Source organism: Cydia amplana, chromosome 18, assembly GCF_948474715.1.
Source record: "Cydia amplana chromosome 18, ilCydAmpl1.1, whole genome shotgun sequence".
NCBI classification, from domain to species: Eukaryota; Metazoa; Arthropoda; class Insecta; order Lepidoptera; family Tortricidae; genus Cydia; species Cydia amplana.
The window spans coordinates 12,657,536-12,670,038 of NC_086086.1; the positions used below are offsets into that span (position 1 = coordinate 12,657,536).

At 42.2% G+C, this 12,503-nt stretch overlaps 1 protein-coding gene across 1 annotated transcript in view; it reads left to right on the forward strand.

Annotated features, from left to right (window-relative positions):
- The window catches only part of LOC134656347 (ral GTPase-activating protein subunit beta), a 32,752-nt gene that overhangs the window by 15,537 nt on the left and 4,712 nt on the right, over nt 1-12,503 (forward strand). The window contains exons 15-23 of the mRNA XM_063511866.1: nt 1,453-1,530; nt 3,648-3,782; nt 4,579-4,800; nt 5,991-6,097; nt 6,466-6,631; nt 7,338-7,515; nt 8,252-8,381; nt 9,263-9,364; nt 11,194-11,393. Of these exons, the coding sequence (XP_063367936.1) occupies nt 1,453-1,530; nt 3,648-3,782; nt 4,579-4,800; nt 5,991-6,097; nt 6,466-6,631; nt 7,338-7,515; nt 8,252-8,381; nt 9,263-9,364; nt 11,194-11,393 (1,318 nt within the window). The remainder of the gene's footprint in view (nt 1-1,452; nt 1,531-3,647; nt 3,783-4,578; nt 4,801-5,990; nt 6,098-6,465; nt 6,632-7,337; nt 7,516-8,251; nt 8,382-9,262; nt 9,365-11,193; nt 11,394-12,503) is intronic.

Below are 12,503 nucleotides of genomic sequence, written 5' to 3' on the forward strand. Positions count from 1 at the left end.
ACCTATCTGTTATGCGGTCCTGGTAGTTTTGGCGATATTATGCTATGAGGTTGCGATCAGATCTGGCGAATACTCGTTTGATAAACTATGGTACCGTCGTCATCAGATATATCCGAGTGGCCTAGGTGTTCACAAATATCTGAACAGAACAAAGACTCTGTTATCAATATGTAAAGTGCATACTTAGACATTTTTGAGCGACTTGGCCGCTCCAATATTCTGATGGTGACTATACGAAAGACATGCGACCAGTAAGCGGTTTTTTCGCAAATGGTTTCCTGTACGTTTGCGTAACTTTAGCATATCAGAGATAAAATTCTTAGCCAAAGAAATATTGCGAAAATAGCAGTTCTAATTTATATGAACGCCATCTGTTGAAAATGTTATTTGACATCACATTTTTATTTTTATTTATACAAATATTGTATAAATAAAACGCTGAAGAGAATTTAGCAAATATTAGCTCAAAGATTAAGAAATAATTCCCAGTACAAACGCTCCTTTTATGTTGCTCTTACATTAAATCTTATAAATCAATCGCAATCAGTCTTGTTGTAAATACGTAAAAACCTTGGCTACACCTACAGCTACACGCTATATTATCACCTTACATATTTCTGCTACTCACACTTCAAGCCACTGTTTAAATCCAAACTAACACGAGAGAGATTTTTATTGTCTTTAAAAAATTGCAATATTCTACCATTGTTTATTTTTTGATGTTTTTAGCCAGTTATTGAGTCGGAAATATATACCTATTATTAAAAAGAACGTGAATGGAACCCATGTTCCATAAAAATCAGAAAATGAAATAATTCTTGATTCTTGTAATTTTTTGTGACTTTCTGCAAGAATTACATTGAGTTAATTTAGAGTTTTTCCCCAACCCTGCAAGATGCAACTGAGATTTGTGGCATAGTTGGGTAGATTAGACCTGGCTAAAAACACTGCTGATCCGAGGAAACCGACAGATTGTAATTTGATTGTCTTTTATACGATAAAAAATCGGAAAATGTTACAGTTTTGAACTTATTAATTTTATGAAATGAAACATGTACAAATGTTATTTTATGAAATGAAAAATACACGGTGTTTTTTTTAAGTCTGTTAATTTTAAATATGCATCCCTGAGCTTAAATTATACTTAATTTGGTGTTTCTCGAGTGAACGTGTCGAATTTATTTATTTTTGAGGGTGGTGACATTTTCACGTAGTTGTTGTTTACCTAGTTTGACTAAATGTTATCTAAAATACACACTGTTACGTTAGATAAAGTTACTACTTTTTCGAAGAAACCGGTATTCTAATTAACTCCATTTTTTGATATGTATTATTAGAAAAAAAGAAACATAATCAGCATTGTAAGTAAACGTCTGATTCCTCGGGCCACTTTATCACACATTTTACGTTATGTTACCACTGTTGTGTTGTCACCGCCATTCATTCCGCTAGCGCGCTCCGACGGCGGCGCGGCGGAGCCCACGCTGGACGACCTCGTCACCGACCTCGACCCGGCCTCGCCGCTTTTCGGTAAACTCTTTGAGCCAAGGCTCGGAACCGGTATTTCTTCATACAAAAAATACCGGTATTATTACGTTCTTTGGTTTATTATTTCATTTTTAATGGGACAATCTAATAATACTAAGTTGTTACCTAAATAAATGATTCAGTCCTACGTAAAGAGCATAAAATAATTAAAAATATTGGGCTATTTTGGGTTTTACAAAAAAACCGGTTCCGAGCCCTGCTTTGAGCCACCCCACACTAGCATTTGAGCATCGGCGTCTAGTCAACTCTATGGCTGCTACTCGACGCAACGTTGGCGCAACTGCGCAGCGACGTCATTAGGGTTCCGTACCCAAAGGGTAAAAACGGGACCCTATTACTAAGACTCCGCTGTCCGTCCGTCCGTCCGTCCGTCTGTCACCAGGCTGTATCTCACGAACCGTGATAGCTAGACAGTTGAAATTTTCACAGATGATGTATTTCTGTTGCCGCTATAACAACAAATACTAAAAACAGAATAAAATAAAGATTTAAGTGGGGCTCCCATACAACAAACGTGATTTTTGACCGAAGTTAAGCAACGTCGGGCGGGGTCAGTACTTGGATGGGTGACCGTTTTTTTGCTTGCGTTTTTTGCTTGTTTTGCTCTATTTTTTTTTGTTGATGGTGCGGAACCCTCCGTGCGCGAGTCCGACTCGCACTTGGCCGGTTTTATTTTCCATAGCGCTGACTGGACGCCGACGCTCACAAGACGTTGGTATGGGGTGGCCCTTTATACTGCATGTGTTAAGGGCCATGTTTGATTATACAGATAAGCTTACTATTATCTAACCACGCTAATGTATACGCATAGTGCAACCAAAATATTGACAGATGAAGTTAATGGCTAATGTATGGTAATTAAGGCAATTGGACTGTCGAAACGCACAGAGCCACTACTGCCAGTTACTTCAAGTGTCAAAACTACAACATTTGGGTCTAATTTACGCGTCTTAAATTATTATATCTTTGTGTAAACTATGAGCAAAGAATACCTAATACCTAATTTGCATTCATAGATTCGACAGACTTCGTTTACCTAGTTGCTAAACAAATGAAAATAATACTATTATCAATATAATCTATTATCTGTATAATCATATTAATCATACGTTGATCGTAAATTAACGAACTTTTCTTGACTAGTTTCGTGAACATTACCTTTTTGTGTATATTTTTTGTTGTTACCATTGCTTGCTTGTTATTGATTTAAGAAATTACGAGATTCTAAGTTATACAGCATACTTTATTAGGTTAGGATGATTGAAATGCCGTGTGTTCACATATGCAATAGTTTGAACGTAATTTGGTGTTTCTTGAGTGAATGCGTCGAATTTATTTATAACCTGCATACAAAATCTTGAGGGTGAGGACATTTTCACGTAGTTGTTATGTTCACCTTACCTAGTTTGACTAAATGTTATCTAAAATATTACACACTGTTATAAAGTAACGTAATTAAATATATGTAAATAAAAACAATTTGAAACGCATGTAGCTGTTACAGATAAAATAAATAATCCTTCTGTAATTAATATGATTTTACAGTTTTGTCTATGGCAGTAGCGAAAGCGAACCCATTTACACTTTAAAAGTATGAAAATTAGACAGTTAGGCAAGATTAAGAACCGTCGCAGCGCAGGCGCAGATACCTTACATGTAGGGTTGCCAGATGGTTGGGATTTGGCGGGATTCTCCCGATTTTTAACATGTGTTCCCGATTCCCGACAAAGTAGAAATTAATGTCCCGAAAAACAGCTGCACGTTATAAAACAATAATTTCAAGTTCCGAACAGTCGTCGAGCGAGCGAGCGACCCGTGTCGAGCGCGTCAGCGTAATAAAAACGTCTATGGGCAGAGCAGTTTACGTAGTGCCAATAATGTAAAATATCGTTGTTTTTAATACAATTAGGTACTTTAATTTGAATGTTGTCTTTTTCCCGACTTAAGTCTCAAAATCCCGAAAAATTTATATTTTTTCCCAATAATAGCGCCTTTCGATCTGGCAACCCTACTTACATGACATTGTGTTTTCTGCGTGATACGAGTATCAACTCCTGATGCTGATACCTAACTATATTTAATTTTTATCGGAACGTCAGGTGCGGCACTGGTGGTGCGTGCCACGTACTTGGTGTGCCACCGGCTCATCTCCTCATGGAAAGGAGACCTGCAGGTGTCGCTGGCCGCGTTGGAACTGCTCTCCGGCCTGGCTAAGCTGCACTCTGCTAAACCAGGTATGTTGTGTACAAGACTGTAAGATGTCTTAGTTATTAATAATAGTGGATTTTAATACTTGTACAAATTGAGATACCTAATGTACAGTCAGCAGCAGAAGTTGCTAAGCGGGCTGGGTGTTGAAATTGTTACGAGAATAAGAACGTGTCAAGGTAATTTTGAACACCTGGCCCTCTTAGTAACTTCTGCTGCTGACTGTACATCAATCATCTCAATTCGGTAGAGACCCAGTTTTGATCCATCCTGTGTGACGGAGTGTAATGAAATACTAAGTATAAAAATTGTGAAAGCCTAAAGCCCCGACTTTTTAAATTACATAAAAAACATGGCAATGAAATATGTATTTTCATTGCCATGTTTTTTATGTAATTTAAGAAGTCGGGGCTTTAGGCTGTGTGAAAGATAAAGTGTTTTCTATGTTTTCATGCTCACTAGATTTTGTAATCGGTAAGTGATGAACTGTCTGTGTCATTGAATGCTTTAAATTACACAAACATTCTAAGACGACGTATAAATCTAAATATTTTAGCGCCTTTATCATCTGATAAAGAGGAGACGGCTAATATTACGGCATTTTATTGTACAATCACCACACGGGATTGTTAAAGTGGTTGATTGTTAAAATACTTACGCTATGGAATGTTCAATTTAGCTAGAACCCTAAATGGCGTAACAATCACGGAGCGTGACAGTTGTAGGTGCATACATGAAGTTTCATAGTTTACTGCTGAGTGGCGATGGTGCAAATGGTCCTTAGCATTCCTTTTACTAACTAAACATATATTTTGACAATAGAAGCGATAGAGCGCAAGCGCGCCGTCCGCTGGATCTGCGACTACATCAGCATCCAATGCAGCCGCCCCCCTCCCGCGCACTCGCGCGACCTGCACTCGTGCGTGGTGGCCGCGTACTCCTGCCTGGCCTCGTGGCTGTGCCCCGCGCTGCTGGCCGACCCGGACTGCCTGGCCGCGCTCATGGAGGTGGTGGAGCTGGGCATCTCGGGCACCAAGAGCCAGGGTGAGTACTGTCTACTACACCGGTGTACCGCCTTCACACTCGCGCGACCTGCACTCGTGCGTGGTGGCCGCGTACTCCTGCCTGGCCTCGTGGCTGTGCCCCGCGCTGCTGGCCGACCCGGACTGCCTGGCCGCGCTCATGGAGGTGGTGGAGCTGGGCATCTCGGGCACCAAGAGCCAGGGTGAGTACTGTCTACTACACCGGTGTACCGCCTTCACACTCGCGCGACCTGCACTCGTGCGTGGTGGCCGCGTACTCCTGCCTGGCCTCGTGGCTGTGCCCCGCGCTGCTGGCCGACCCGGACTGCCTGGCCGCGCTCATGGAGGTGGTGGAGCTGGGCATCTCGGGCACCAAGAGCCAGGGTGAGTACTGTCTACTACACCGGTGTACCGCCTTCACACTCGCGCGACCTGCACTCGTGCGTGGTGGCCGCGTACTCCTGCCTGGCCTCGTGGCTGTGCCCCGCGCTGCTGGCCGACCCGGACTGCCTGGCCGCGCTCATGGAGGTGGTGGAGCTGGGCATCTCGGGCACCAAGAGCCAGGGTGAGTACTGTCTACTACACCGGTGTACCGCCTTCACACTCGCGCGACCTGCACTCGTGCGTGGTGGCCGCGTACTCCTGCCTGGCCTCGTGGCTGTGCCCCGCGCTGCTGGCCGACCCGGACTGCCTGGCCGCGCTCATGGAGGTGGTGGAGCTGGGCATCTCGGGCACCAAGAGCCAGGGTGAGCTGTATTGTGTACTACACCCGAAGATTTATAACTCAAGATAGGTTATAGGCGTTCCAAAATTGAAGCTTGTGACAAATTGGACAAGTTGCCTTTAGTCGCGGCTGGACAAGCGAAAAATGTGCACGCGCTAACGAGCTCCCGCACACCGAAAGAGAAAGAGACGACCTTATGTTTAACAACGAGTGTGACAAAGATGGATGGAATGAGAAAATTAATCAAAAATAAGAGATTTCTTCGTAGGCACAGAAATAAATTAGGAAGTATTTTTTGTGCTCCTAAAGTATGAGTAACATATCTAGGGTTATATAATATCATTGACTACACCGGTGTACACACCTTTACGCTCGCGTGAAATGCACTGCGACATGAGCTATTGACACATGAGTCTTAGATACTTAGCAGGTTATCACCGGCAACTTCGCAACAGTTTACTGGAATTCATTCCTTAATATAATTTCAGGTAAATCTGGCGAGCAACCAAAAATGAAAGATGAGAAGGAACTAAAGCCCGTTTCTATGAGAGTGCGCGACGCAGCCGAATCCTTACTGATGCTCATTTTGGAACAGGTGAGATGAACTGTCAATGTTTTAAGTCAATCAAATGTTGTTATGGCGGGATGGCCTGGACAGCTTCCTGAACCTGGCCAGAGGAAACACCGAATCGGGAGTCGTGGAAATCAAGAGGCCTATGCCCGCAGTGGGACACTCAGATAAGCAAGATTTTTTTTTGTTACAAGCCTAGACCATGCTTATGTCATATTCCTATTATTTCACTAAACGCGTTTACCGTGGCAAAGCGAAGTACAGTCAGTAATATATGTGTATGTTCCTGACAATCTTTTAAGATTCTCTCTTCGTACACTGGACGTGTGCAATTAGTGGCATTTTTTTTTATCGGTTTGTTTTCCAAGATAAAGAGCCATGGATTTTTGTAGGTGGGATCCGAATCTCCGGGCACCGGTTGGTGTCGACTGGACGAGCGGTGGCTATCAGCTTTAGGACACGGTCGCCTAAGGCATTACGTTGCCGATGGCAATATTCTTCTGTCATTGTTGGAAGAACCGCTAGCCAACAGCCAGGAACCGCAACCTACCCTTATCGGTAAGTACCAAGTGATGTCGTTTTTAGAAAAATGCTTCTGTTGCTGATGAAATAACCGCTCGCGAACATTCAGGAGCCGCAGCCTACGTTAACCGGTGAATCTTTAGGAGCTCAGGGGAAACCATACTATGCCATAAAAGGCGATATCCTTTTGCCGCTGTTGGAATAATCGCTAGCCTGCGTTAATCGGTGAGTTATGGAGAGATATGTTGATCAGAAGGAGACAGATGATGGGTGACTATCGGCGTTGGGGCATTGCTTGCTACACTATGTCTCTGGCAACATCCTTATATCGCTGTTGAATGATGCGCTTGCGAACAGTCAAGAATCGCAGCCGACATTTGTCGGTGTCATCGTGAGGTGTTAATTGGACGAGCGAAGGCTCTCGGTGTCGAAGTATGGTCATATGAGCCGTTTCAGCCATTACGTCGGCTACGTTTATCAGCGAGACTCTGGAAACTCAAAAACACAAAGAATCTTCTTAGAACTTGAGAAGTGCGTAGTGTGACAAGCAATTTTTGTCGAAGCGTAAAAAGCAATTCAAAATGTTTGTGCAGCAAATAATCGGGCAGAATTTCATAGCAATTTTATTGTTACGTAAGGTTTTTTACTGCCGATTCTTTGTGACACCCTGATATGATTTGCTGGCTAGATAAGATAGCCTATATACTGTAAAATTGTGTCTATATTTTATATATATTTGTAGTAATCATCCGCTGCGGCTGGGGCCGCTTCGCGTGGTCCATGAGCAACCGCGGCGCGCCGCGCTCGGGCTCGCGCGGCGGCGGCGCGGCGTGCGCGCGGCCGGTGGACATGCTAGAGCCGCCGCCCCGCCCCCCGCCCGCCTGCCGCCCGCTAACCGCCGCGCCGCCGCCCTGCGCCGTGTGAGTACTGACTACACACCACACAACCAGCTCACTCGTTGGTGGGCCTTATCTCGTAGTACTAGAAGCGTTTTCACATTGTCTGATCCACAGAACAAGTTAGAATGGCGATGCGAGCAGGGTACGTGTCGCCGCCGGTTTTGAGCAAACGCTCGCATGCTACTCGCCCGCGCTGACCGAAAAACGAAGTAAACATGCCTTTTGCGCCACAATAACCTTCAGATTAAGAAGCCAGACATCAAATCTGTCTAAAGGAGGCGTATCCATTCACCACGCACACAAGTTTTATATCCACAATGTTGGCCCGGTCGGCCCCGGTGTCGGGTGTACTGGGGCGCCTGGACCCTGCTTCGGCGGCACATTTACGCACACAAACAGTAATGTATACAACAGGGACATAATCAAGCTTTTCAATCTCGTACCTCGCTTAGCAACTCGGCAAGCTTCGTTGCCTAAACACGGTACTCGACTGAAAAGCTTTTGATTATATCACGATTGTATAAAATACTATGTTGGTCCGACAGCTGTTTTGATTAAAAAATTTGCTAATCGGAAACCTTATTGCAACAATGTAAGGTTTACCATAGTGTGTTGTCTGGTATTTTTATACTTTTAATTTGGTTTTTGATAAATAGTACCTAAATTTATTACCTCAATTTTTTTTCATTTTACTTTCTGCTTAAAATGCTTAACTACATTGTTTCTAAAGTATATAATTCCCTTTTTTTTGGTACAGCGACAGCGCATTCCCAAGCCTGGAGGCGGTGTTGCGTCAACTGAACGACCCGGAGGCGCCCACGCTCTTCAAGCTGCTGGAACAACAGGCCGCCGTCGAAAAACGCGTTCAGGAGAGCGAAAATAACGCGGTAAGTTACCTACATACTCTTATATTATGCCACGGCAGTTACAAAAATACAGCCAGCCTGATGGATAGCAATTGTCGACGCTTGTGAGTCTTGTGACTCCAAGCCCTTAATAACTTGTAACTAGGTATGTACTATTTTTTTAAGTACCTAACATACTGCCGTTTCTCGACGAAATTTCTACAGGACGTTTATAACCGTACATGGCGGGAAGAAGTTGATAACTCGCGGGAAAAAATGGAAGAAATTTAAACCTTATGTAATTTAATTTAAAGTTCTAATTTTTTTAATAAAATATCTCGAGTTATCAACTTCTTCCCGCCGTGTAGCGTATAGCGTTTGCATAATGCGCTGACTTTAGAGCGCTCGACTGTTTAGGTTTCAAGTTGTATTGTGTGGATTATTTTGTAAGTTCACTTATTCTTACGTTTTTGTTTTATTAGTATGGGCTAAGCCAATGCCCAGGCCAGCCAATGTTCAGGGTAGGTACATCTTTTCTTAACGCAAATTATCAAAAAACTTAGAAATGTAAAATGGCAGGTCAAATTACTCCATTTTATAGTCTAACAGCCCCGTTATTTTAATGTTTATCCCAATACAAATAATGGCTATTGGACAATAGGGATGTTTCCTGTACTTAAAATAAATTATATCAAACCGTGCACGAAATAAAGCACCAGATAATTATTAGAAAAACATACACAGCAGCTATTTTTAAACACAATTTGTATTTAATAAATCGGATTGAAATATAAAAAGTAGGTGAGTTTACCGTGACGTCACTATATTTGTTTTCATATAAATTCCATACTAAAAAATCGTTTTGACAGTTCTAAAAAAGAAGCTGATTTGACCAGTAGGAATGTAGCCTGTTATGTATACAGGTGCCAGAAGAGTGCGTGCCGCCGGAGCCCGTCACGGAGTTCCAGACGGCGCGGTTGTTCTTGTCGCACTTCGGCTATCTCAACATCGGCGGAGAGAGAAAGGTAACGAAAGCATATTCTGTATTGTCTGGTATTGTATACCGAGGGCTGGGCGGCCAAATCCGATAAACCAAAATATTTTGTCATTCAAATAAGAATTCTACACATGTCACATTATCACATATATGTAGTTCTAATTTCAAAAACCCTTTTACTCGACTTATCGCGTTTGACCACTCACCCCTCGATACGTTCTATAAGTCATCAGAAATATTTGCATTATTGTGACTTCTACATGTATCACCTAGTATAGGAGTTGGTTGTCATGCTTTAATTTAGGGGTCTCTAAATTTTAGATCCGCAGGCCTTCGCTTTCTTTTCGCAGGTCTAATTTATTTTATTTTATTTGCAATAGGTATTTATAAGTGAAACAGTCAAGCTGATTACTTACTAGGAGTTAATTAGAAGTCATTAAAAACACAATCAGTAAAAAAGTATCCCGTATGCTGCCATACGCGGACGACTGTCTTTTCGAGCGATTTTTCTGCGATGAAGACCTCTTTGCACGTCATCGCCACCCATAATTGCATGCAATTTGTGTTACATAGCGGTATTTAACCATCGATTGAATTCGTTGCACCTACTAAGCCGGCAATTATCTAAAATCACATGCAATTTATAGGAACGTGAGTGGAGTAAGAGGGCGCGTAAACCCAGCATATTAGAAAGGAATAAAAAATACGGCGCGCCGTGCGAAACTTGCGACGTAAAATTTGACGATCGCGCGGTTTTAACGTATTTCCTCAATAACTCTGAAATTATACTTCTGATTACAATTTCGCTGCACAAATCCTTCGGCTAGATAAACACTAGCTATTTTATACTATGTATAATTATAATGCTATGCAATGCAGGGTATTTTTTTATAATTTAAAATGATGATGTTTAATGTTTAATGATATATGATTGAAAATAAATGAAAATTAGACATGTTTTCGTAATGGTTTCTATATGAATATTTTCATCGCATTTGTCTTTCATTCCAATGTGTAAAAATTCAAAATAAAAACTGCAATTTTGCGGGAGCCCTCTCTTAGGCTTAGCACGCACTGCGGTTTTTAAAAAGCGGTTCCGCTACCGCAAAAAATGTAACGTACGGCATTCTTTATAAGCGCGCGCACTTGCGATTTAAGAATGCCGTACGTTACATTTTTTGCGGTAGCGGAACCGGCTTTTTAAAAACCGCAGTGCGTGCTAAGCCTTAACCCGATTGTTGTCCTTGTTCAAACGTGTCGAAGTCATGGGCAAACAAATCAGATCGACGGGAAGACTGCGAACAGTGCCGCGTCGCATGGCACTTTCATGTAAGAATCCGCGAGTAATAGGCCCAACTTATTACGAACGTCTACCCGCCGAATTAAGAACTGAAATATCTGACGAAGCATTTGAACGTCGACTGAGGAACTTTTTATTGAATAACCCATTGTATTCAGTGGACGAATATATGGAATTAAAATTGTAATAATTGTTTGAAATTGTATACTTAGTTTATGTAAAATTGATTTTATTTGACATTCGTTCTGATTTATTATTCTTACCGCTCTTAGTATAAGTATGACGATCATTATGAGATACCTACTATATATATTTTGTTTGACATGTATTCCGTTATTTATTTACTTATTCTGAAATTTCTGAACTTATCTTATAAATTGTTAGTGTTAATAGTTTGTATTGTTTTTTGATTATCATTGTTGACATTTTATAATTATACGTTTGCATGCTACATTATTGACGACCATAATGTAAATTCATATAGATTAGCGCAAGAATAATTTATACTGTAATTTATCATTATGAAATAAATAAACTAAACTAAACTATGACTGTAGGGCCTCGGTCCACGCCTCGTGGCCCTGGACGACTCGGCCCCAGGGTTCGCGGCGGCGCTGCGGCGCGTGGACTCGTGCGGCGCGCGCACCGTGCTCACGGTGCACGTGCTGCTAGCGCGCGCCGGCCAACGCGCCGCGGCCGACATCGTGGCCAACTCGCGCAGACCGCCGCCGCCCGCCTTCGCTAGGATGCTGCAAGGGTACGTTGCATCTTATGTTTAGACCGCGGGCCAGGAGCAAATATCGTCAGTCATCGCCTCCCGCTTGATACTTTGTCAGATGATAGTTTAGATGCTATTATAAATAAAAAAAACCGTCAGCCGGTTGTATAGCGGTGGAAAGACCGTCAGCTACTTGCATAAACATGTAAATATTACGCGCCTACCATTTATGTCCGTAAATCCGTAAGGCGTTTATTGAAATGCCTGCGAAAAATGCACATGCAAAGTTTCATGATTTAGTTATTACTATAATAAAAAGGTACAGCGCTTATTTTTTACATGTTTATGCAAGTAGCTGACGGTCTTTCCACCACTATACAACCGGCTGACGGTTTTTTTTATTTATAATAACATCTAAACTATCTTCTGATACAGTATCAAACGGGAGGCGATGACAAAATTTATTTAATTTTTTTACATGTTTCGGTGGCTGCCATTCCTCAACCCACCAACGGAGCGGCAGCTGACGTCCATGAGGGATCACCATACATAGCCGTTAACCAATATACGAGTTATCGCCCGGGAGGCGATTGCTCATGGAAATCTGTTCGTGGCTCGCGGTCCAGTTGGCGGCCCTTCCCTGACAGTTATCGAGCAATGGGGTTGGCCGGTCGAAGTATTTAGCTTGTCCTGTCATTCCCTAGAATTGTGTAAAATTTTTGTTTTTTTAATGCCCTGGATGCTAGCCCTTTAAGCCAAATTTCATAGGAAAAGGGGCAATCTATGATGGCGCCATCTATACAAACCTTTGACAGTTGCCAACCCCATTTAGCTCTGTTTTGATATCCATGACAGATACTACCGAAATATCTTTATATCTAATTATTACTCGAACAGAATATTAATTTTCTTTCAGTAGGTGTTTTTTAGGGTTCCGTACCTCAAAAGGAGAAACAGAACCCTTATAGGATCACTATGCGTCTATCTGTCTGTCCGACCATTATTCCCCCTTTATCTCCGAAACTACTGAGTCTAAAATTTTGAAAAAAAATACACAAAATAGTTCTTTACCTATAGATGACAGGCAAACCTATTAAAAATGTGCAGTCAAGCGTGAGTCGGACTTAATGTACGGAACCCTTGGAACGC